Source organism: Rhinatrema bivittatum, chromosome 4 (genome assembly GCF_901001135.1).
Source record: "Rhinatrema bivittatum chromosome 4, aRhiBiv1.1, whole genome shotgun sequence".
NCBI classification, from domain to species: Eukaryota; Metazoa; Chordata; class Amphibia; order Gymnophiona; family Rhinatrematidae; genus Rhinatrema; species Rhinatrema bivittatum.
The window spans coordinates 201,839,479-201,866,143 of record NC_042618.1 but is presented as its reverse complement, the minus strand read 5'-3'; the positions used below and the strand labels follow the sequence as shown (position 1 = coordinate 201,866,143).

General features: G+C 43.5%; 1 protein-coding gene across 3 annotated transcripts in view; it reads right to left on the bottom strand.

Annotated features, from left to right (window-relative positions):
- The window catches only part of DOCK3 (dedicator of cytokinesis 3), a 1,203,328-nt gene that overhangs the window by 912,368 nt on the left and 264,295 nt on the right, over positions 1-26,665 (bottom strand). For all 3 annotated transcript variants that reach the window (XM_029599541.1, XM_029599543.1, XM_029599542.1), the window contains exon 5: positions 878-974. In XM_029599541.1, coding sequence (XP_029455401.1) covers positions 878-974 — 97 coding nt within the window. The remainder of the gene's footprint in view (positions 1-877; positions 975-26,665) is intronic.

The following is a 26,665-nucleotide window of genomic DNA, read 5'->3' as shown; positions in this document are numbered from 1 at the left end:
TTACTTAAATCATGTCACATCCTGTTTGTGATATGGGGAATTTGGGCTGCACGTAATGACAGGAAACAAAAAGGGGAATAAACTTTGCATATGACCATGTTGTATACGAAACAGTAATGCACAAGTTCAAATAGCATGTGCTATAGTAATACCCAACCTGTATGAATGAAAGCTATCACATAAAAGTTAATTTGATTTTTCTTTCAGCTATTTCCCTGCACTTCAGGATAGCTGGTACTTTTAATATCCAATTTAATTAACCAGCAGTATCTGGAAAGGGAGACTTGACAAATGTTTTCATTTTATGCTGCTTTTGCAACACTGATATCATAGTTATCACCTGCCAAGGTAAATTCTATCCAGATGAAGACAAAAAGGCTTTCAGATGCACAAATTGGTACCAATGCTCAAAATGTTCCAATAGTAAAGAGCACGCTACAAATTAGACCAAATTTTAATATATAACGTAAATGGAAAATAAGATTTCTCTATTAACTGCTTGGTATTTAGAGTACCTGGTATTCAAGTAATCAATAATGGCATAGGAAAGCTAGAATAATCACTTTCATGATGTAAGCAAACATACATTATTTAGCTAAACCATTTTATTGGTGGAAAGGCAGTATTTCAAAAGAAATAAACTAAACTAATGCATAGCCAGAACAAATGGCTATGAGTCCATACTAATTGTCTTTGGTAAACCACCAGATATCTTATCTGTGCTTTGTTTAATCCTTTGTCCATCCTTTACTCATTATTTTGTATCTAAATCAGAGATAGCCATGCTACACACTATACTATTTCTTGACATGTAGACTATCATAACACTCATATACATATTTCACTGAAAAATTATGCTGCTTTTCTCCATGCTTACCACATAGAGCTGTTTCCATAGGATGGCCCATTCCTGAAGGGTTGTCGTGACTTCAGTGACAATAGAATCTTCATCCGGAACCACAGTTTCATACTGCCTGCAAAACAAACATACATGCATTTTTCACCCAGGCTTAGCTTAGGAAGTGTTATATAATGTAAAATATGAACTACAATTACTTTTCTTGAAAGACAGCATTTTAAAAGTGTCACACTTATGGATCACATTAATTGTCATATACCAAGTCAGAACCAACTTCTCCCAAGCTCTGGAAATTTTTCAACATTCAAGCCGCTCTAGGTAGCATTAGAGGAGTTGGGACCAACAGCCTCAGGTCCTTCCTGAGAGCAACAAAAAAACAGAGACAACTGACAATTCCCTAAGTTATTTTATTTAAAAAATCATATATTCCACAAATCCTAATATGTTCACTGCAGATTACATTTATCACAACACATTATGAAATACATAAAATTGACAACATCCATCAATAAAATGAAATACATAAAATACAATCTACAGCATAGTAAATAATCAGATAGCTTACAGCAATAGAAGATGTCAACCTGAATAAGTCTATGTAAACAAACAGGCTTAATTTTATTCAAAAAGATTTATAACCTACCTCTAAATGCAACTCCAAAGTTAACATATTCCATGGTCCGGGACCTACAATAAAAAATGTTCTTGACCTTGTATGCTGCAATCTAAAATCCTGACTAGAAGGAATACTCAAATTTTGACTTTATGATTGTAAGGAACGATTTCGAAATTTTTAAAATTTTCCTCCTATTCCAATTGCTTTTAAACATGCAAGGAACAAAGAATAGGAAATTGTATCAAATGCAGATGCCACATCCAATTGGACTAGAACTCCACAACAATATTTATCAAGATTATACCAAACCACATCCAATAATCAAACCAACAAATTCTCAGATCCACAATATTTTCTGAAACTAATTTGCACTTCATCTTTAACATGGTATTCCACTAAAAAATTGTCTAATTGTATAAGTACCCATTTCTCCAAGATTTTACTCATTGTGCATAATTTTGAAATTGGTCTATAATTCGACACAGTATTTACAGATTGTTTAGAATCTTTTGAATAGACTGAATTATAGCTTGATTCCACACTATTGGAACAGTTCCTTCAATTAAAGACATATTAATAAAAAATATATACAATCTGTTCTGAAAAAGACCAAGAAAGGGAAGGTGAGAAACTTGTATCCAACCAAAGATTAGAAAACTAAGATCGGACACCAAAGGAAAAAATAAATACAATTTTTTTGAATTTTTAGTGATTGGCATATGTTATCTTTGGAAATGTGCTGATCTCGCAATCTATGAGATCAGCATGGAGGAACTGGAAACCCTGCAAATTTTTAATACCATGGGGCCTGCACAGAGGAGGTAGTAGAACAGGCTTCAGTGCCAGTAGCAACAATCAGCACCTCCCCAATAGCCACGTGGCAGCAGTGACAGTGGCAGCTGAGGAATGAGAGAGGATCCGAGGTTGCAGGCAAAAGAGTGTTTGCCTTCAGTGTGTGCATGTGTATGAATGGGAGTCTGCCTGGGGGTGTGTCTATGTATGAGAATGAATGGGTTCCTTCCTGAGGTCTATCTGTGAGAGAATGGGTGCCTGCCTGGGTGTGTGGGTGTAAATGGGAGCTTATCTGGGGTGGATGTCTATGTGTGAGAGAGAATGGGAGCTGCCTGGGGTGAGTGTGTGTGTGTGTGTGTTCGCATATACATATGAGAGAGAGGGAGAATGGGTGCTGCAGGTGGATTCTAACCTGCCAGCAGCTGAAATGAAGATGAGGGCTTGATGCTACTGGTAGATCCCAATCAAAGAAGAGCAGGAGATGCCTATGGGTTTGTCTGAGAGGGAGTGTATGTGTGTATGAGTTTGTGTGTTTATATAAGAAAGAGAGGAGAAAGTTTGTGCATCCCTCTCCTACTAATTTATGACAATCTCAGGGTGACTGGAAATCAAAGTTCCCAGGTATGGAGAGCGAGAATTTTTTAAAATCATTTTTAGTTTTATTTTTCAGGTGTTATTTGATGTGTCTGCTGTTATGAAATATTTTATTGGTGTTTGGGACATTTAAAAAAAAACTTGTAGATGAGTTTTTAATTATTTGATCTTTTATTCATCAGCTTAAAATATGAATAATTTTTTAGTATTATGATTATGTATTATTTTATTTCTTGATGTTAATGGTTTAATGTTTGAGGAATGATGATGGCTCTGTTTTTTGATTGCTGTACTGCATAGAGTGTCTAGCTTCTTACAATTTCCAATTCAGTTTTCTCTACGCATTTGTATTTCTACTTTATGGTTGCTCTATTCTGCATTTGGTGAGGGTCTGTTTATGTTCTGCATGTGTGTCTGAGATGAGGCATTCTCCCAATAGGAAGTGTATTGGTGTTTTATGGCTTTCAGAAGGTCAAGCCCACACCCAACATATATCACAATAGGCTTATTACCATATGGGTTCCAAGTCTCTTTTTTGCAGGGATTTCTGGTTGGCATCACAGCAGCGCATGTAAATATAAGTGATATTTTTGCCTCAGTATATTATACTTTTGATATTTTTCATGTAAAATATAAATTCACAGCTCTTAACTGTGTTTATTGAATGGGACATGGGGCATTGTGCAAGGTTATAAGATTCGCCTAGGGCACCTAATACCCTTGCACCAGTCTTGGGTTTTGGGGATGGATGGTGTCGGTTTTGAAACTTTGTATCACTGAAGGGGGCTGGGTGTTTTTTTGGTGGGTCCAGGACAGAGAATGAATGAACAGTGGGGGGGGGGGGGGGCAAGCACAGTAATTGTTTGCAAGGGGCAACAAATAAGTTAGCACTGGCCCTGGTCTTAGATAACATACAAAATGTTGATAAATAATGAAGATTCTTCTTCCAAACAAAAATTTATCACAATGAAATTAGCTGGAGGCAAAGAATTCCTAACCAATTCAGTTTTTGAATGCAAATATTAAGCTAATTCATCAGGAGCAGGAAGCATTACAAAAAATCACATGAAGATTTCTTCATTAGCCCCCTTCCCAAATTGATTAAGGATTTATTGACTACAGAAGCAACGTCTGTTGAGCAGAAAGCTTTCCTTGAATTGAAAACTTCCATTCGATACAAAGCTAAAAGTATAAAATAATTATCCTTACAATCAGAGGACTCATATTTCCTCCAAAGTCTTTCTACCTAATGCAGCCTCCGTTGCAATGCCACTTAAATCCTTGGAAAACCACGGTGCATATGAAGTCTGTTCATGACTATGTACAACAACTTGAGGAGCAATTTCATCATACATCTCTCTCAAAGTATGATTCTACCAATTAATAGCATCATCCACTTGAATACAATCAAATTACATTTTCATTCTCTCCCATTTAGCAAGCCAATCGTCCTTTGAAATTACTGGACGAACAACAATATGCTTCATTTCACACCAATTCAATGTCCTCATAGGGTTAAGATTAAACAGCAGAAGTCTATTATCAGACCATGAAATAAAAGAATTTCTTATATAAGACACAACATTTTTTCAAACTAAATTTTCTGGCATTAAAATATTTAACATATGGCCACCATGATGAGTAGGTTGTTGTACCACCTGTCTCAACCCAATAATTTCATTGTAGATAAAATCTCAACAGCATTCCTAGCCTCACTGTTTTCAAAATGCATATTAAAATCAACAAGAACTAAAAAATGTTTTCTTTGACCAACTCCATCAGATTCCTTCATCCATGACTTAGTTATAAATAAAAAATCTAAATCAAACTGAGATGAAAGATTAGCAATTTCAATGTCTTTTTTCCTAACTGACCTAACATTCGAGGGAGCAAAGCCAGTCTCCTCTTTATAGGAAGGGAATCAGGGTGCCCAGAGAGACCATTGGAGAATTTACTTACCTGATTATTTCGTTTTCCTTAGTGTAGACAGATGGACTCAGGACCAATGGGAATAGTGTGCTCCTGATAGCAGTTGGAGATGGAGTCAGATTTCAATCTGAAGTCAGCACTACATATACCCCTGCAGGAAGCTCTGCTCTTCAGTATTCTCCTTGAAAAGCAATTGTGGATATATGTGTGTTTGAATAACTTGATAAACTTGATTAACTTGAACTGGTTGACGTGAACTTTAGCTGGAGACCGCCAGTGCACTCAACCGAGAAACGCCGACACCCGGTAACTATGGGTGTCCTAACTAGAGGTAAAGTGTGGCTTACCCGTGCTTGTCACCTGAGGTTTCCGTATTCTGAGTCAGCCATGGGCGGGATACTGAGTCTGTCTACACTAAGGAAAACGAAATTATCAGGTAAGTAATTTCTCCATTTCCTAGCGTGTAGCAGATGGACTCAGGACCAATGGGATGTACAAAAGCTACTCCCGAACCAGGTGGGAGGCTGCCATGGCCCACTTAGTACTGCCCTTGCAAATGCTGTGTCCTCCCGGGCCTGAACATCTAGGCAGTAGAACCTCGAGAAGGTGTGAATGGAGGACCATGTCGCCGCCCTACAGATCTCGGCGGGTGACAGCATCTTGGTTTCTGCCCAGGACACTGCCTGGGCTCTGACTTGTAGAGGTGGAGGCTTGACTTGTAGAGGTGGAGGCTTGCCTGCCTCTACGTAGGCCGCCTTGATTACTTCTTTGATCCAGCGGGCTATGGTTGCCCGCGAGGCCACTTCCCCTTGTTTCTTCCCGCTGTGAAGGACGAATAGGTGGTCAGTCTTTCGTACGGATTCTGATCTTTACAGGTAGTGGACTAGGACTCTGACAATGTTAAGATGGCGAAGGAGGCATGAGTCTTCCGAGTCCTTATGCTCGTCTGGAGATGGAAGCGAGATGGTTTGGTTTAGGTGGAAATGAGAAACCACATTTGGAAGGAAGGAGGGGACAGTGAGTAGCTGTATGGATCCCGGTGTGAATTGGAGGAACGGTTCCCGACAGGATAGTGCTTGAAGTTCGGAAATGCGACGGGCTGAACATATTGCCACTAGGAATGCAGTCTTCAAGGTCAGGAGCTGTAGGGACAGACCACATGAAGGTCTGAAAGAAGCTCCCACTAGGAAGTCGAGTATTAGATTGAGGTTCCATAGGGGTACCGGCCACTTTAGGGGTGGTCGGATTTGCTTGACCCCTCTCAGGAAGCGGGAGACATCTGGATGGGAAGATAGGCTTATGCCGTCCACTTTGGCTCTGAAGCAGGCCAGCGCGGTCAGTTTAGCCTTGATGGAGTTGAAAGACAACCCCTTCTTCAAGCCGTCCTGAGAAATTCCAGGATCATGGGAATTTTGACTGTCCGCGGAAGGATGTCGCGGTCTTCACACCAGGCTTCGAATATTCTCCATATTCATATGTAAGTTAAAGATGTGGTAAACTTGCATGCTCGGAGCAAGGTGTCAATCACTGCCCCGAGTATCCACTCTTCTTCAGGCGAGTCCGCTCAATGGCCAGTCAGTAAGCGAGAATCGAGTTGAGTCTTCGTGGAGGATCGTTCCATGCTGGAGTAGGTCCCTGGGTGGAGGAAGTCAGAGGTTTCCTCTCCAGAAGTCTTCGCATGCCTGCGTACCACAGTCTTCTTGGCCAGTCCAGGGCCACTAGAAGTATTAGCCCCCCTGTGGTGTTCTATCTTGCGGATGATCCCGCCCAGTAGTGGGCCATGGAGGAAATGCGTACAGCAGGCCTTCCTGTGGCCAGGTCTGGATGAGGGCATCGATCCCCTGGGATTGTGGTTCTCGTCTGTGGCTGAAGAACTTGGGAACTTGGGCATTGGACTGGGTTGCCAGAAGATCCATGGCTGGAGTTCCCCAGTGGCCTATTATTAACTGGAAGGCTGTGGTTGACAGCCTCCACTCCCCTGGGTCTAGACTTTCCCTGCTGAAGTAGTCCGCAGCAATGTTGTCTTTTCCCGCAAATTGGGCAGCCGAGATCCCTTGTAGGTTTGCTTCTGCCCATGCCATTAGGGGATCTATTTCCAGGGATACCTGTTGGCTTCTGGTTCCTCCCTGTCGCTTGTTGTAGGCCACTATTGTGGCGTTGTCCGACATGACTCGGACAGATTCACCCCGGAGTCTGTGACTGAATCGTAGGCAGGCTAGTCTGACTGCCCTGGCTTCCAGACAGTTGATGTTCCATCCGGACTCTTCCTTGCCCCATTGTCCCTGGGCCGTCAGTTCCTGACAGTGGGCTCCCCACTTTCGTAGGCTCACATCCATGGTGAGCAAGACCCAGGTTGGTGGGGATAGCCTTACTCCCTTGGCTCAGGTGGTCTTCTTGTAGCCACCATAGGAGCTGGATCCGTACCTCCTTGGTAACTGGAGGCGGACGGTGTAGTCCTGGGACATCTGGTTCCATCGTGACAGTAGGGAACGTTGTAGTGGTCGCATGTGGGCCCTTGCCCATGGTACGACTTCTAGGGTTGTTGTCATGAGTCCGAGGAATTGAAGGTAGTCCCATACCGTGGGGCAAGCACCGTTCAACAGTTTTCTCAACTGGTCCATCAATTTCCTTCTCCTTGTAGGGGGAAGAATGACCTTGTCCTGTTAGGTGTCAAAACAGACTCCCAGGTATTCCAGAGATTGGGAGGGCTGCATACAGCTCTTGGTTGCGTTGACGATCCATCCGAGGATCTCCAGGAGATTCTTGACTCTGGTGGTCGTCTGTTGACTTTCCTCTGGAGATTTTGCCCTGATCAGCCAATCGTCCAGATATGGGTGAATAAGGATTCCTTCTTTCCTCAGTTTTGCCGCCACTACGACCATGATTTTGGTGAACGTCCGAGGGTCTGTAGCTAGCCTGAAGGGTAGCGCTCGGAACTGGTAGCGATGGTCCAGGATCGTGAAGCGTAGGAAGCGCTGATGATCATGATGGACTTGGATGTGCAGATAGGCTTCGGACAGGTCCAGGGAGGTCAGAAATTCTCCCGGCTGTACGCCCTTATGACAGAGCGTAGGGTTTCCATGCGGATGTGTGGTACCCTCAGGTAGCGGTTGACCAACTTGAGGTTCAGGATGGGCTGGTACGTTCCCTCTTTCTTGGGGACAATAAAATAGATGGAATAGTGTCCAGTATTTCGTTGTTGTGTGGGCACCGGTGTTATAGCCTTTAAGGCAAGCAATTTGGTTAGTGTGGTTTCCACTGCCGTGCTCTTGGAGGGGGAATGGCAAGGAGATTTCACAAATTTATCTGGAGGGATGCTGTGGAAGTCCAGAAAGTATCCCTCTCGAATGATGATTAGGACCCACTTGTCCGACGTTATCTCGACCCATCTTTGGTAGAATCGGGCAAGCCTGCCCCCTATGGCTTCTTCCTGTGGATGGGTCTGTTGATTCTCATTGTGGGGTCCAGCTGGGGCCTGGACCTGAGCTGGCTCCCCTCTTGTTGTGTTTGTTCCGAAAGGACTGGCCCCTGCCTGCGGGGCGAGGTACTTAGTATGTATTCTTGTACGGTCTGAAATGCTGTGATCCTCTGCTCCTGGATGTTCGGGGAAAGGGACATTGGCTTCTCTTGATCTTGTCCTCCGGAAGCCGAGGTACTGGGGATTTGCCCCATTTGTCGGCTAACTTCGCCAGTTCGCTTCCGAACAGGAGGGTTCCTTTAAACGGCATTCTCGTGAGTTTCATTTTGGAAGTCTCGCTGGCTGACCAGCTTCGGAGCCAGAGTTGCCTTCTGGCTGCCACAATGGATGAGACGCCCCTGGCTAAAGTGTGCACCAGGTCGGAGGTAGCATCTGTGAGGAAGGATATTGCTGGTTCTAATGTTTCGATGGGCGTGATTGTGTTTCTGGCCTGTGACAAGCATGCGTGTGTAACCACGGCACAGTAGGCAGCGATCTGCAGTGACATGGCTGCTGCCTCAAATGACTGTTTAAGGATGGACTCCTGACGTCTGTCTTGGGCATCCTTGAATGCCGTTCCTCCTTCAACTAGAATGGTGGTGCGCTTTTTGACTGCGCAGACCATGGCGTCCACTTTGGGAAACACCAGGAGTTCTTTGGCTGAGGGTTCCAGTGGATATAGGGCTTCTAGGGCCAGTCCTCCCTTAAAACTGGCCTCGGGGCATTCCATTCCAGGTTGATCAGCTGCTGTACGGCTTGCAGCAATGGGAAATGTCGTGGGGCCTGGTGGAGCCCGACCAGAAGGGGGTTTGTCTTTGGCTCCGCTGAGGCGCTTGTGTCTGGGATGGCCAGCTCCCTCATGCTCCCGGACACGAGGTCTGGTAGTTCATCTTTGGAGACGAAACGCATCATGGTTCAGTATGGTTCCGTTCCTGGAGGAATTTCCCCTTCTTCCAGGGAGTCTTGGTCTTCCTCCAAGGTGTCAGTGTCCCCTAAAGTTAGGCTTTTGTCCGGAGGAGGCACGTCTCTGGGAGACCGAGAAGGGCCTGGGAGGTTTGGGTCCTCTAGTGGAGGCTGTGACATCGGTGGCGCCGACTGCACCTGGATGAAGGTTTGTAGACCTTTAAAGAATTCCACCCAGGAAAAAGTTCCTGGGTCTATACTGAACCCAGCGGCGTTCCCCGAGGACCCCGTCTGGAGGGCCGAGCTGGGGATAGAGAGATCCAGGGTACTTACAGTGGATCCGGATTCCTGTTCTGGCTGGGGGGGACCTTGCCCTGGTTCTCCCAGAGCCATCTCGCACTGTAGGCACAGGGCAGTAGCCTCTTTATGCTGCGCAGCTCTTATGTGGCAGGCTGGGCAGAGGGCTTGTGCTTTGGCTTTCTTGGCCGGTGGTGCCATGGTTTGTGTGCATAGGGGCGTTCAAACCCGGTCTGTACATTTATATGCACGCGCTGGGAGGCTTAGATATGTGCTCCGGATGCGCAGAGGGTGTGCGTGAAGGCTGCGAAGATATGCGTGCAGGCCGGTATGTGCGCTTATGGGGATGTGCGCGCAGCCAAACTTGTGAGCATGGCGCTATGCGCATGGCACCTATGCGCGCGCCACTGTGCGCGCACGTATGTGTTATGCGCCCGGCTCGCCACTGTGCACACGGCTTAGTTAGGCGAACAGTATGGCGATCAAGGGAGGGAAATGGCGCCGGTGACCACGCGAGTAAGATGGCAAACCCCCCCACCCAGAGGTCTCCACGTGGGAGGACCCTCGAGCCGGATCGGGGTCTAGCCTGGACAGGGCTGCTCAACCCAATGGGACAGACACCAATGGGCGATCTGTACGGCTATCCGAGCCGCAGAGACCGGAGACTTAAGAAAGTTTTCTACTTTACCTTGTCTCGGCACTTCCCAGTGTCGTGCCGGGCAGTCTCTGGCTGTGGGGGGAGAGGGAAATACCTTCACCGCTGCGCTCGGTCTTGCACCTGCTGCCTCTCAGGGGGCTAGGTCCACGCCGGGAACCGGCTGCCGGACAGAGGCTTACCTCTGAGGGATCTCGGAAAACACCTCAGGAATTCTCGACTGGGGGAGGGACCCTTGTAGAGGTAAGATTTTGGAATTTTTCTTTCTTCTTTGGTTTGGATTTCCTAATGCTGAGTAAGCATGTGTACAGTCCCAAACTGCTAAGGAGACGGAGAAATACTGAAGAGCAGAGCTTCCTGCAGGGGTAAACGTAGTGCTGACGTCAGATTGAAATCTGACTCCATCTCCAACTGCTATCAGGAGCACACTATACCCACTGGTCCTGAGTCCATCTGCTACATGCTAGGAAATTTGAACTTTTCTCTTTTTAGAAACTTGTTCAAGGTTTTCAGGTCCAGAATAGGAATGAGTTTCCCAGTTCTCTTTGGAATCAGGAAATAGCAAGAGCAGAACCTCCGCACTTGCTGCCACAGCGGAACGGATTTGACTGCTCTGGCCATTAATAGGGCGGACAACTCAGTCAAGAATAGTTCCTGATGTGAGGATGGACCCCAAGATGGGCACGGGGAAGAGTCCGAGGGGGGACCCAGAAAGTTCAACCAATACCCTCAACAAATGATGGAGAGAACCCACTGGTCCGAGGTGACATTGGGCCAGTGGTCTATGAAGAACCGTAGCTGACCTCCAACTGGAGGGCCTGGTGTCAAGGATATGGTTGATTTATTTAATTTATTTAAAAATTTATATATCGAAAATCAAGAGTTTCTAAGCGGCTTACAAGATACACATAAAATTTGCTATAACAGATATAAATCAAATGAATATTAACAAAATAATAACAAAAGTAAAATTAAAATTATAATTAAAATGATACCTGCTTAGAAAATCATACCCTGAAGGATTCAAGTGCTCACTCAATATCATACACCACCAAATACCTGAGTAAACAAGTGAGTTTTCAACAATTTTCTAACACAGAAATCTCTTCCTTTAATATGAATGGAAGGGCATCCCAAAGGAGAGGGTCCTGAATGTAAAATCTTTCATGCAATTCATCCAAATGAATAATTTTTTGAGATGTGAGGATCTTAAACAATGTGAAGGGCAATAAAGCATCAAGGCTGCATTCACACTAGGCGGAGTAATTCCTTTTAGACTTTTGAATACTAACAATTATTTTGAAATATATTCTCAATTTAATTGGTAAAAGATGCAGATTAACCAAAATGGGAGAAATATGCTCACGTGGGGATAAACCTGATATGACCCTAGCTGCCGAGTTCTGCACTAGTTGTAAGGCACATATTGTTTTTTTAGGAAGTCCTAAATAAAGGGCATTACAGTAATCCAGTGGTGATAACACCAAAGAATTAATAGTCAGAATCACATAGGAATGGTCAGAGTCTGCTCCCTCGCCGCCAGTCAAAACCCCATAGCGGGGCTCAGCTGGGGTACTGGCTGAGGCCTGGGGATCCCACTGCTGTTTAGGGCAGTCCCTAGAGACTACATGCTGAGAATCGGCATGGAGGCAGGAGGATAATACTTCCTTTGGCGATAAAAGGACCTCCTCTGGCCCTGCTGCGAGGACTTCCTGGCAAAGGAAGGTGAATCCAATATACTGGCAGACAGATGATAAATGGTCTCATGGTGATCCTTCAACTGAGCCACAGCATCCATCATCTTATCACCAATGAGACTCTCGCCAGTACACAGCAGGTCTGCAAGCTTGTTCTGGACCTTCAGCCGGAGATTAGAGGCTCAGAGCCAGGCTATCCTGTGGGCACCAATGCCTGCTGCTGGCAACTCTACCATTTCAAACACATTGTAGGTGTAACACACCTCATGTTTGCCACATTCCAGGCCCTGCTGGACGACTACCAACAAGAAGTCCTGCTTATGTTGGGGGAGAATTCCTGGATCTGTTTCCAGAGACTCCTGGAGTACTGCATCATGTACAGCTGGTAGGAAACAATACAGGTGATCAACATGGTGCCCTGAAACACCTTCCTACCCAGTGCATCCAGTGCCATGTGTTCCCAACCCGGAGGAGCGGAGGCATGGGTGCGGGACTACTTGGCCTTTTTGAGGGAAGACTCCACCATGACCGATTGATTGGAACTTGGCGCCTCTCAAACACCAAAGCATACTGTACTAAATAAACAGCACCAACTGTCCACTGCCACCTCAGATGCCTCTACCGCAGCCCAAAGAGGCCTATGCAGGGACACCAGGAAGCAAATTTACAGGCCACGGAGGTACTACCCTCCTGCAGCCCGTGCTCAGAAAGTCCGGCCCTAAATAGGGGCCAGCCTCGTCAACATAGGACTCCTAGAGCGCAGCCAGCCCCTCAAGCTGGACCTGTAGCTGGTTTTTGACTCCCATCAAGAGAGCAGCAGTCACCCTCCCTTGTATACTTCTCCCAGTTTACTGGTGGGAGGCCGCCTGTGCCACTTTGCCAGCAATTGGCACTCAGTTACCACCGACCGATGGGTACTGTCTATAATAACCTACGGTTATCATCTCAACTTCCTTACTGTGCCCCCAGACTCCCCGCCCGTCCCGGCGTGGAGCCTGAGCGATCACACAGTACTCCTCGAGGCAGAGCTCTCCACCCTGCTGCAGTACAGAGCCATAGAACCGGTTCCCTGGAGGCAACAGGAAGGAGGGTTCTACTCCTGGTACTTTCTAATCCCAAAAACGATCAGCGGCCTACTGCTTATCATGGACCTTCGAGCCTTAAACAGATTCCTCCGTAAGGAGCGGTTCAGAATGGTTTCCTTGGGCACCATCCTCCCGCTTCTACAACAAGGAGATTGGCTCTGCTTTCTGAACCTTCAAGACGCTTACGCCCATATTGCGATCTTTCCTCCTCATCACAAATACCTGAGATTTGTAGTAGGACACAGACAGTTCTAGTACAGAATACTGCTATTCAGCCTTGCCTCAGCACCCCAAGTGTTCACAAAGTGTCTGGTAGTAGTGGTGGCACAGTTGCGACACAAAGGCATTCATGTCAACCCATATCTGGATGATTGGATCCTCAGAAGTCAATCCAGAGAAGGAGCACTCCACTCCCTCCATCTCACCATACCGCTGCTCCAGTCATTGAGTTTTCTGATAAATTACTCGAAATCCCATTTCACTCCATCCTACCAGCTATGTTTCATCGGAGCAGCACCCCAAGTGTTCACAAAGTGTCTGGTAGTAGTGGTGGCACAGTTGCGACACAAAGGCATTCATGTCAACCCATATCTGGATGATTGGATCCTCAGAAGTCAATCCAGAGAAGGAGCACTCCACTCCCTCCATCTCACCATACCGCTGCTCCAGTCATTGAGTTTTCTGATAAATTACTCGAAATCCCATTTCACTCCATCCTACCAGCTATGTTTCATCGGAGCAGACCTGGACACCACCATGGCTAAGGCGTTCCTCCCCAGAGAATGCACAACCACACTATCCAACCTGGCCAGCTCGATCCGCCGGACAGCCTCTGCTCCTCACGTTACTGGGACATATGGCATCAACAGTCCACGTTATCCCAATGGCCCGCCTCGCCATGAGGGTGATGCAGTGGACCCTGAGATCTCAGTGGTCCCAAGCCACTCAACAACTCTCAGTGGTCGTCCAGATAATCAGCCAGCTTCAAAAATCCCTCACCTGGTGGACACAGGAATCCAATCTATGCAAGGGACTACCCTTCCAGCCACCGAAACCTCAGATAACATGGACCACGGATGCCTCCAACCTAGGCTGGGGAGCCCATGTCAGCGGACTTCAAACACAGGGAGTGTGGTCTAAAGCTGAGATGGGCCACCAGATCAATTTCCTGGAACTCTGGGCGATACGGTATGCCCTCTTTGCATTCCAGGTCTGTCTATCCAACAAGGTCGTCTTGATTCAGACAGACAACCAGGTAGCCATGTGGTACTTAATCAAACAGGGGGACATGGGCTCTTACCTGCTGTGCCAGGACGAAACAGAGATCTGGGCTTGGGCTCTATCCCATTCCATGCTACTGTGAGCCACCTACCTGGCGGGCACAAAGAATGTGATGGCAGACCGCCTCAGCTGGACTTTCCAGCCCCACGAGTAGTCCTTGGATCCCTCTGTCGCGAGCAGGATCTTCCATCAGTGGGGGTCAATCAGACATCGACCTCTTTGCGTCCTACCACAACCCCAAAGTGGACAGATTCTGCTCCCTGCACAACAATCGCAGGACACCAACTATGGATGCCTTCGCCCACTCCTGGAGTGTGGGTCTGCTATATGCATACCCTCCGATTCCATTCATAAGCAAGACTCTCGTGAAGCTACGACAGAACAGAGGCTCAATGATCCTCATAGCCCCATATTGGCCGCGCCAAGTCTAGTTTCCCATTCTTCACGACCTCTCTGTACAGCAGCCTATTCGCCTGGCACAGCACCAAATCTCATAACGCAGAATCAGGGCAAATTGCGCCATCCGAACCTCCAGTCTCTGTCTCGGACAGCCTAGATGTTGAGAGGTTGATTTTACAATCCCTCGAGCATTCTGCTGATGTCTTGCAGGTCCTAGTAGCTTCATGAAAGCCTTTTACGTGGAAGTCTTACCAGTCAAAGTGGAAAATATTCTCCTCATGGTGCATGCAAGGTCTAGATCCCTTCTCTTGCCCCACGGCGAGACTCCTGGACTACCTCTGGCACCTTTCAGAATCTGGTCTCCAGACGTCCTCCATCCGGGTACACCTAAGTGCTATAGCCGCTTACCATCATGGGATAGGGGATGCCCCAGTTTCGGCGCAACCCCTTGTAGGACGCTTTATGAGAGGCTTACTACAGCTGAAGCCTCCACTACGTCCCCCAGTTGCGGCCTGGGACCTCAACATTTACTGGCATGGCTCATGACGCCTCCGTTTGAGCCCCTACATTCCTGCGAGTTGTGACACCTCACTTGGAAAGTTATTTTTCTAGTGGCCATTACATCCGCTCGCAGAGTCAGTGAGCTGCAGGCCCTGGTCTCCTACCCACTTTACACAAGGTTCCTCCATGACCGGGTAGAACTACGCACTCACCCTAAGTTCTTACCAAAATTAGTGACTGATTTCTACCTGAATCAGTCCATAGTGCTGCCCACCTTTTTCTCGATGCCTCACTCTCACACCCTAGTGAGCGTGCTCTGCACACCTTGGACTGTAAAAGTGCTCTCGCCTTTTTAGACCGCACCACAGCCAGTCCACCCAACTCTTTGTCTCCTTTGACAAGGTTAGACTCTGAGTTGAGGTGGGCAAGCAGACCCTATTCTAACTGGTTGGCGGACTGTATTGCTTTCTGCTACCAGCAAGCAGGCCTTCCGCTCGAGGGACGAGTAAAAGCGCACTCAGTCAGGGCCATGGAAATGTCAGTAGCACACTCTCATTCAGTACCCGTTGCTGACATCTGTAAGGCCGCGACATGGAGCTCCCTCCACATCTTCGCAGCCCACTACTGTCTGGACAAGACTGGTTGACAAGACAGCATCTTTGGCCAGTCTGTCCTGCGTAATTTGTTTCTAGTGTAGGAACCCAACTCTTCCAACCTAGGCCCACTGTGAATTTCAGGCTGCCCCTTTGTTGCTGACAGCACCCTTATTGTTGTGCCTGTTGCACATTTTTGGGTGCTGTTTAGCCTGCTATTTTCCGTGGCAGCCTATAGCTTGCTATTCACACATATGTGAGGACTACCATCCTGCTTGTCCTGGGAGAAAGCAGAGTTGCTTACCTATAACAGGTTTTCTCCCACGATAGCAGGATGTTAGTCTTCACGAAACCCACCCACCACCCCATGCAGTTGGGTTCGCCTACGGTTTGTTATTTTATTTATCACTCGTACGTTTTGCTTTACAACGAGACTAAAGGGGGACCCCGTGTGGCCACAAGGTTAGCGGCATGCTGGGCATGCTCAGTGTGCCAGTCAAAGTTCCAGAAACTTTGACAAAAGTGTTCCGTGACAGGGTTCCATCTGATGATGTCACCCATATGTGAGGACTACCATCCTGCTTGTCCTGGGAGAAAAGAACTTTCTAAGGAAAATTCAAAAAATGCAAATTCACACACTTTATTGGTTCCCTGTGCTTTCTATCCTCCTATTAAGGATTTTATTCTCCTGAATTAAGGAAGCAATAGCATTAGAAATAACTTGTTAAGCTTTTAGAGAATCCAACTGAGCCCGATGCTCTAAAATTTGTAAGGATTGTTCATTAACCTGAACAGATATAGTACCCAGACCAGTCAAAACAGAATCTATTCTTATAGACAAAGGACAACTCCAATCTGGTAACTGCAGTCTAGAGCGAATCAAGGGTAATGTGGTTGGTTTAGATGTTAAAATATCTCTAGGAGTGGAGGTCAGAAGTCCATCCATCTCATGGGACCTGCCATCCAGAGGAGCGAATAATTCACAGATTTAAGCTCCATATTCCCAGGGTCCAGAGAAACTATTCCTGGAGCTGAATGTGGAAGTGGGCCTAAAGGACTCAGTGAGACCAAAACTTCACCAGGAAAGGGGCCTATTGGCCCAAGTTCATCTGAGCCCCCTGTACATATGAAAAACGAAAAGCTTCCAAAATCAATTGATTAGTAGAAGAAGGAATTACCTGTGGCATGGATGGCTACAGCCTCAGGGATCTTTTCCTCTTCTTTCCCACTGAATGGAACCTCTCTGAATGTCCAAAGAGAGAAGCAATATATGAATAAAAATGGACGTAGAGGTATGCCCCTTTGGTGCACCGGAAATACTCTGCCTAACATCAAGGTCCCAGACAGGGGAATGGAGTAAGATGAAGGCTCTCCAATCAGCGGCACCAAATTCTGGGCTCCTCTCCAGGCCCTCCTGAAGAACGTACCACAGGTGCGCTGGAAATACCCTGCCTGATGCTGAGGTCCTGGTCAGGGGGGCAGAGCAAGATAAAGGCTCACTGACATCTGGGCTCCTCTCCACACTTTCCCTTGGGCTTTTTATTTAGCAGCACCAGCATTTTTTTTGCAGTGAAGAATTAGAAGAAGAGTTTAATGCAAAAAAGGGCTTCATTACCTTCCAGAAAGGACAGATGGGATAGTAAAGATCTGAGAATTAGGTGACTCTCTTCAATTTAGCTTAGAACTTTTTAACCTTAGGCTTGAAGAAATTCTATCTAGTGTAAGGAAGATCATACAGGTACTCCTTATCTATAGGTGGAAAACTAGATACCTGTAACACCATGCATACCTGTCAGCGTTAATCCAGGCTGTACTGAAGTAACATTTACCACAAGAATCTATATTAGACCATGAAGCCCTGGGAACCAGCAATGCAGACAGACATTCAATTTTGTTGCCTGGTAAAATCCAGCAACCAATCTCAGCCCATCTCTTAAACTCCAGGTTAGGAAGCATGGCTGCATGAAACTTATAAGAGCAGAATCATTAATTAACAAACTGAACTCAGAGTCTCATGTGGAAAGATGAATGGTCAAAGTTATGCCAAACAAGAGAAAGGTAGAAAAGGAACATTTGTACTTTAGCCCAACATTTAAAGGGACCCCAAAACTACAAGAATATATTTAAAAATATAAAGAAATTAAATAATTATATACAATATATGTGCAAATCAAGTTATTCAGTATCTCTAGAAATTGATTTCAAAATTAAATAAATTTGTAATCAACTCTTGTAAGTACAACAAATATTAACCAAAAGATGACTTCTGGACTATGAAAAACAAACCAGAATAAAAGTTAATAAAATAAAGGCAATATTCATATGATTTGCTTTTAGAATTTTAAATTAAAGTGCATCAAACGATTTTTTCCGAGATTTACAAAAATGCTAATGTCATCAACAACATAAATATGTCTATAGAGAAAAAAACTCAGCTGGATTGTATGAAGAGCATTATTAGTTCACAGACAACAAGGCTTACTAAGGATTCAGAGTTCTCTCAACATGCTTACAAAAAAAAAAAATCAAGAACACATTGAATACTTCTTTTTGTCTTCTTGTAAACAGAAAACAGAGATCCCAGGTCTATTTCATTTTACAAGCAAGGACTGAATACATGGTAAGCATCTACATGTCTCCTCTGCTATATCTTTGAATTCCTTGCTGCTCTTCAACTGAAAAAAGATCACCATCACCATCTTCTGACAAAGATGGGAAACAATAAATTCTCAAATAAAGAACTGCCACCTTTCATCACAGAAAAGATTAGAATGAACGGACCACAGATTCCTCACATGGAATTGATTAGATGGTTTAACCCAAATTTATAACTAGAATGGTTATAAATTTGGGTTATTGGATATTGTGTTGGGGCAGAACAGCTGCCATAATGATCACACAAAGGACACTTGTATTCATTTTAAAACTTATATATTCAGCATTCAGGTATGAACCTTTATATTCACAAGAAACAAAGTTCACAAGTGCAGCCTGTGGGCATAATATAACAAAATCAAATACATCAGGTGCTAAGTTTCTTTCCTGCAGCAATTCGAATTCTGTTACGGCCATGGACTCTTGGAACATATGTGGGAGTTAACTTTGGCTGATCAGAATAACGGGTTCCTTAAGACAGTGTTCTCAAGCTAGTCCTGGAATACTCCCCAGCTAGTATGGTTTTCACAAAGAATATGCATGACACTGCCTCCACTGCATATAAGCTATTTCATATATATTAACTGTGAATATCCTAAAAACTAAACTGGCTAGATGATACTACAGGACTGGCTTGAGAAACCACTGCTTTATGAGAAAAGGGCCTACAAAAGTTTGGGGATTGCTTAAACCAAGCTAAGAACCTAAGGAGATCATCCTGGTGTACTGCTCTAGAGCGCAGAGAAATTCCACCTGTTCAAGCCCTATACCAAGAGTGGTCAACTGCAGTCCCTCAAGAGACAAAAAATGTTTGTTTTTCAAGTTATCCACAATGAATATGCACTGAGATAGATTTGGATGTACTGCCTCCATTATATGCAAATATACGTCATGCATATTCATTAAGAGTATCATGAAAACAAGGTCTGTTTGTGGCTTTTGAGGACCTCTGCCCTATAATCTTGCACCTTAACTCATACACTGAAGATTTCAAGCCAATTATAACAAAACAGGCTTCTAAATCAGGAAGACTCTTCCCTCCAGGTTCTAGCTTTAAATCAATGCATTAAAACAGTCTAGGAATGCTTCTGTAAAGTCTGACCACCAATGGATTGTTTCTCTTTACATGACGATTTTTATATAACCTCCTGGATCAGCTCTGAGCTAGATGTGGCCTTGCTGGTTGTGTAAGCAGGCAGTTTGTCCTGCTGGGCCCTAACAGCTTAAGGGACATCTTGTGTCTGCATTGGCAGCACTTCTCAATGCTTCTGGATGAATACAATTCCTTCTCAACTGAAATAATAGAAAAATAGACTGAAAATATTTTTAAGATAGTTAGGAGTCAATTTTCAAAGAGCTACACTGGGAGGGAATGTGGGTATTGTGTAAGTAAAAATTAGGATATACATGTGTATATAGCCATTGTGTAAGAAAATATTCAGAAGGTCAGAAGTATGCATGTACTTACTATTTAGTACAAACTTGTATATGAATAAAAAAAGGGCATTCTGAGGGCATTCTGGGCCAGGGTTCAGAAGTATGTATACAAGTAAATACTTTCTTTAAGTGGTGTATTCTCAATTTGCACAAACGTAAGAACATAAGAACATGCCATACTGGGTCAGACCAAGGGTCCATCAAGCCCAGCATCCTGTTTCCAACAATGGCCAATCCAGGCCATAAGAACCTGACAAGTACCCATAAACTAAGTCTATACCATGTTACCATTGCTAGTAATAGCAGTGGCTAATTTCTAAGTCAACTTAATAGCAGGTAATGGACTTCTCCTCCAAGAACTTATCCAATCCTTTTTTTAAACACAGCTATACTAACTGCACTAACCACATCCTCTGGCAACAAATTCCAGAGTTTAATTGTGCGTTGAGTGAAAAAGAACTTTATCCAATTAGTTTTAAATGTGCCACATGCTAACTTCATGGCGTGCCCCCTAGTCTTTCTATTATCCGAAAGTGTAAATAACCAATTCACATCTACCCGTTATAGGCCTCTCATGATTTTAAACACCTCTATCATATCCCCCCCTCAGCCGTCTTTTCTCCAAGCTGAAAAGCCCTAACCTCTTTAGCTTTTCCTCATAGGGGAGCTGTTCCATTCCCCTTATCATTTTGGTAGCCCTTCTCTGTACCTTCTCCATCGCAATTATATCTTTTTTGAGATGCGGTGACCAGAATAGTACACAGTATTCAAGGTGCGGTCTCACCATGGAGCGATAAAGAGGCATTATGACATTTTCCGTTTTATTCACCATTCCCTTTCTAATAATTCCCAACATTCTGTTTGCTTTTTTTGACTGCCACAGCACACTGAACCGATGATTTCAATGTGTCATCCACTATGACGCCTAGATCTCTTTCTTAAGTTCCATATTAGGTGCTACTACCCAACATTGTGTAACTATGGCATGGGTTATTTTTCCCTATATGCATCACCTTGCACTTATCCACATTAAATTTCATCTGCCATTGTGATGCCCAATTTTCCAGTCTCACAAGGTCTTCCTGCAATTTATCACAATCTGCTTGTGATTTAACTACTCTGAATAATTTTGTATAATCTGCAAATTTGATTACCTCACTCGTCGTATTTCTTTCCAGACCATTTATAAATATATTGAAAAGTAAGAATCCCAATACAGATCCCTGAGGCACTCCACTGCCCACTCCCTTCCACTGAGAAAATTGTCCATTTAATCCTACTCTCTGTTTCATGTCTTTTAGCCAGTTTGTAATCCAAGAAAGGACATTGCCACCTATCCCATGACGTTTTACTTTTCCTAGAAAGCTCTCATGAGGAACTTCGTCAAATGCAATCTGACAATCCAAGTACACTACATCTACCAGTTCACCTTTATCCACGTTTATTAACTCCTTCAAAAAAGTGAAGCAGATTTGTGAGGCAAGACTTGCCTTGGGTAAATCCATGCTGACTTTGTTCTATTAAATCATGTCTTTCTATATGTTCTGTGATTTTGATGTTTCGAACACTTTCGACTATTTTCCTGGCACTGAAGTCAAGCTAATTGGTCTGTAGTTTCCAGGGTCACCCCTGGAGCCCTTTTTAAATATTGGGGTTAAATTGGCTACCCTCCAGTCTTTAGGTACAATGGAAGATTTTAATGATAGGTTACAAATTTTTACTAATAGGTCTGAAATTTCATTTTTGAGTTCCTTCAGAACTCTGGGGTGTATACCATCCAGTCCAGGTGATTTACTACTCTTCAGTTTGTCAATCAGGCCTACCACATCTTCTAGGTTCACTGTGATTTGGTTCAGTCCATCTGAATCATTACCCATGAAAACCTTCTCCAGTACGGGTACCTCCCCAACATCCTGGAGGTGGTTTTCATGGGTAATGACTCAGATGGACTGAACCAAATCATGGTGATCCTAGAAGACGTGGCAGACCTGATTGACAAATCACCTGGACCGGATGGTATACACCTCAGAGTTCTGAAGGAACTAAAAAATGAAATTTCAGAACAATTAGTAAAAATTTGTAATCTATCATTAAAATCCTCCATTGTACCTGAAGACTGAAGGATAGCTAATGTAACCCCAATATTTAAAAAGGGCTCCAGGAGCAATCCGGGAAACTACAGACCGGTTAGCCTGACTTCAGTGCCAGGAAAAATAGTGGAAAGTATCCTAAACATCAAAATCACAGAACATATAGAAACACATGGTTTAATGGAACAAAGTCAGCATGGCTTTACCCAAGGCAAGTCTTGCCTCACAAACCTGCTTCACTTTTTTGAAGGAGTTAATAAACATGTGGATAAAGGTGAACCGGTAGATGTAGTGTACTTGGATTTTCAGAAGGCGTATGACGAAGTTGCTCATGAGAGGCTTCTAGGAAAAGTAAAAAGTCATGGGATAGGTGGCGATGTCCTTTCGTGGACTACAAACTGGCTAAAAGACAGGAAACAGAGAGTAGGATTAAATGGACAATTTTCTCAGTGGAAGGGAATGGGCAGTAGAGTGCCTCAGGGATCTGTATTGGGTAGTAGCATCTAATATGGAACCTAAGAAAGAGATCTAGGCATCATAGTGGATAGCACATTGAAATCATCGGTTCAGTGTGCTGCGGCAGTCAAAAAAGCAAACATTATTCTTAGTACCGGCTGTTTGCACTGCTGTACTCAGGTCTCCCTGAGAACAGCAGTACTGTGCTAGGATTTCCGAAACATGGTCCCGTGTCGGGAGACCAGAGTACAGCAGTGCTCACAGCTGGTACTAAGAATAACCAGAAGACTATTCTATAAATAATTTGAGGAAATGATCGGCCATCGAGAAAAATAGTAGTTGCAATAGAACGATTGGCTCGTTAAACTAAGTTAAGTAATTAATAGCTGGATTTTTAAATGCTGCATACAAAAACGCTTAAAACATTGTTTTGGTATATAATAACTAACCACCAGTAACTTATGATTAAACATAAGGCAGAGTCTAAAAGCGTCATGCTATATTGATGAAGCCTATTATGATGGTCACTCATTATTAAGTATCAAATTGGTTTGGCTTATCACCAGCGTCAGTAAATATTGAAAGTGGGGATGTATGTTGGAGTATGTGAATGGTAACTAGAGATGTGAATCGGAACCAGAATCGGTTCGGATTTCAGTTCCGATTCACATCTCTAATGGTAACTAGTGGTCCAACTGTCCATTACAGACTTTGTTGTCACTCTCTGGTTTATATTTAGTTCTAAAAAAAAACTGACATTCTTCCCTTCCTGTTTTGTTTTTTTTTTTTTTACTAGTTACGGTATTGCAAGCTCACAATAGTAAAGCTCAATAAACGTGCATCTGAGCATCTTCAATATCTCACAGCATGTAATCACGGAACACACTGATGGAACAGGTTACAGCACACAGGTAACAGACCAAATAAAGAGAGAAACAATGAAAATTGTTATGGATAAAATACAATTTACAGGTAGGATTTTTAGGAAGTTTTATACATTTTGATAAGGTTCATTTAATCTGCTGTACCGCTGATCTCTGAGATAAAAACTAAGGCAAGGACTTAAGAAGCATGAAAATGTATGGGTTGTATTCCAATAATCACATATTGGCTGCATGTCTTACATCACTCTGATAGTGTGAACTGGGAGGCATTTTACTGTAGTCAGACATGAAAATCACCAAGGAGAAAAACATTTTGCCTCCAATAAACTTTTTCCATGTAAATCTTTCTTACTTGCATTGTACGTTCAATTTCTGCAGCTGCTGTTTGAGCATAAAGAAAAGCTACAACCCCATAAGATGTGCTAAAAATGTTAAATAAATAAGGCATAGTAAATTCTTCACTCATTTGAGTTAGGAATAGAAAGCATTTATTTTATGAGCATAAATCATTGCATCTTTAGTATTTTCAGGCTATTTTACGAACCTCTCTCACACATCAGGTCATACTGCTTATATATATTTAAAAACAGGTATGAAACCTGGACAATCAACCAGATTTCCAAACTGTCAGAATGTTCAAACAGCTATCTGCAGACAAGAACCTCCCAGCAGCAAACCTGTTCAAATGGTTAAAGTATAGTTTATTAAAGCATGCATGCTTCTATAATACACAGTGTAAACTAAAAACAATATTGAGGTACTATCAAAACCAACCCTTGCAACATCAGCAAATATATCCCAATTCAAAATTTCCACCTCTTCCTATCAATCCACAGTTATTCTAATTGCAGATTAGGTTGTAATATTTGTTTCAATTCATTGTATATACTGCGTCAAATGTCCCCACATTACATATTTTGTCATGGCGCTGGCAGAGCTCTCTCAGAACAGGGGAAGTTTCCAGATAGGCATTCATGCAATCACAGCTATCCTGTCTCTTCTGAATCAGGTGCACAAATCTGCTGTTCCAGATTAACCCTATAAACCTCAATTCTGAGGAAAACAACTGCAGTAATATGAATTTCAATATAGCCTGCATCTAAAATGCCTCAATCCTGAAAGGATAGTGCCATCAAATATCAGATATCACATAAAAGAAATAAATACATTTAGTGTCACTTACCTTTCACATGTACCATGTCTCAGAAAGGAGTAAGCATTTAATGTACTGGATTAGGTCTTTGCAAGAGTAATGAATGCTAATGTAAACATATGTGCTTCCCACGACTTCAGCACAGACGTACAGATACTGTACATGAACACAATCATACAGTTTCCCAATCATGATCAACAAGGGTAAAAAGGAAAAGGAGGTCTCATATGATGGCACTCTGTGCTCCCCTCTGAGATTTGTGACAGGAATTTTCATTACGGAGTTTTAACTTTACTGTCAGAGATGATTAACTCATGTCAGTTGATTATCTACATTTACCCTGAATTTAAGAAGTACCCTTGTGTTAAATGCATAGGAGGATACTGGTGTTCAATTACTTAGATAGCCAGAAATCTAGACAATAAATATCTGATTTAACCAGATATAACATATTTGCTACATTTTTTCTAAAAATGAAAATAATTCTGACTTAATCCTTAAGTTAACGCACAAAAATCTGGTCACAGAACCAAACAGTCCAAAACAGAGCTCTAACTGGAACTCAATAAAGCTCAGAGGACAGTTCAAGAGGGAAACAATAGTAGAAGCCAGAGATGGGCTACTACACAATGAATTTACACTTATTGCAAGGCTTTTTTTTTTTTTAACCTACGAACTACATGTATTATTTATTTATTTAGTGATTTTTATATACCGCGGCACGTAAAGATATACATCACCTTGGTTTACAGTAAACAATATTAGAATGCATCTCAGCTGGAAAATATATTAGAGTGAGTGTTTCTAGGCCAGGAGTCAATGTTCTGTGCTACCACATGGAAATTAATCCTGTTGATAGTCATGTAGGAATGCTGCTAAATTAGCACTAGTGTTGTGCTAGAGGGGACCTGCTGTGGTCTCTTGGGAGCCCCTTGTAAGCCTGTCCTATGAAAACAAAGCGTCTCACTGAGTAAAGCAGAAATGAAAAGAGCCTTGGAAAAGAAACTAGTAGCACATACTGACCAACACTCATGGCAATGCATGCTATACACAATGGCCAAATTCTGCTTAAAGTTAGTACAGCTTTATGGAAACAAATCAGGAAGTGAATTCACTACCCTGACAGCTCAAAAACTGCAAGTAAACTATCAAAACCTACCCAGCAAAGCAGCTAAGAACATGCAATTAACCTTTATAAATAGGTATAAATGCAAAGATTCATATATGTGGCTGTGTGGATGACATGGTTATTCATTTCAGAACCAGGACTAACACAACAAGAAATGTATCAGTATAACAAGAAAAATACTCATTTCCAAAACTAAATTTACAGTAGATATTAGGCACTTGTCAAATCAATATATGCATAATTAAGACCTAGTGACACACAACTACACTTTCATAGTACTATATTCACCAAATCAAATCATGAATGTTGGGCTTCCACAATGTATGGGAAAGATGTTAATAAATGGTCAAAGTCCTAGCAGTAACACAGGCATTCACATGGCCATCTGTCTGACAGAATGTGATAGTAGAATCAACTAACAGCTGGGTCTGTCTGGCAGGCCACAAATTCTGTAATAACTATAAATCTAGTGGAAACGTAGGTACTCACATAGCTGAAGACCTTGGAGATACATTAATAATAGTAGCTATCTGGATCATAGAGTGATGACAAAATTATACTGTAAGCTGGGTCTCTCTAGCAAGCAGCAAGTTCTTTAATTAACTAGAAATCCTAGAGGTAACACAGGTGTTCACATAGCTGTCTGACCATCTATGCAGGAAATCTTAAGAGCCAGATGCATGGGCGATGGCCACATTAGTACTGCTGTTACTTAGATTGCATTGCCTTGTGATTAGGCATAGGAAAGTTTGATGCTGGAGGGAATTAAGGAGGGATCTTATATGTTGTTCGGCGCAAAACAGAGTACAACAAAGGAGGAAGACAAAAAAATACTATTCTGAAGAAAGGAGAAATCTTATAAGTAATCACATTCTGTGGCTGGAAAAGGGAACATGTATATTTAGCAGTGTGGACAGAATAATTTGACAGACTGGATGGCCTGGATGATTTTTTTTTCTGCTGTCATTTATTATGTTACTATCAGGCTGATACAGTAAATCCCACGGGAGAGCCGGCGTCCCGAGGCAAGCGCCCTCGCTCCCAACACACGCCCAGGCCATTCTCCTGGGCGCGCGATCAAGTATTTTAATGAGGGCCCGCGGTAAAAAGAGGCGCTAGGGACGCTTTTTGACAGGAGCAGCGGCTGTCAGCAGGTTTGACAGCCGATGCTCAATTTTTCAGGCATCGGTTCTCAAGCTCGCT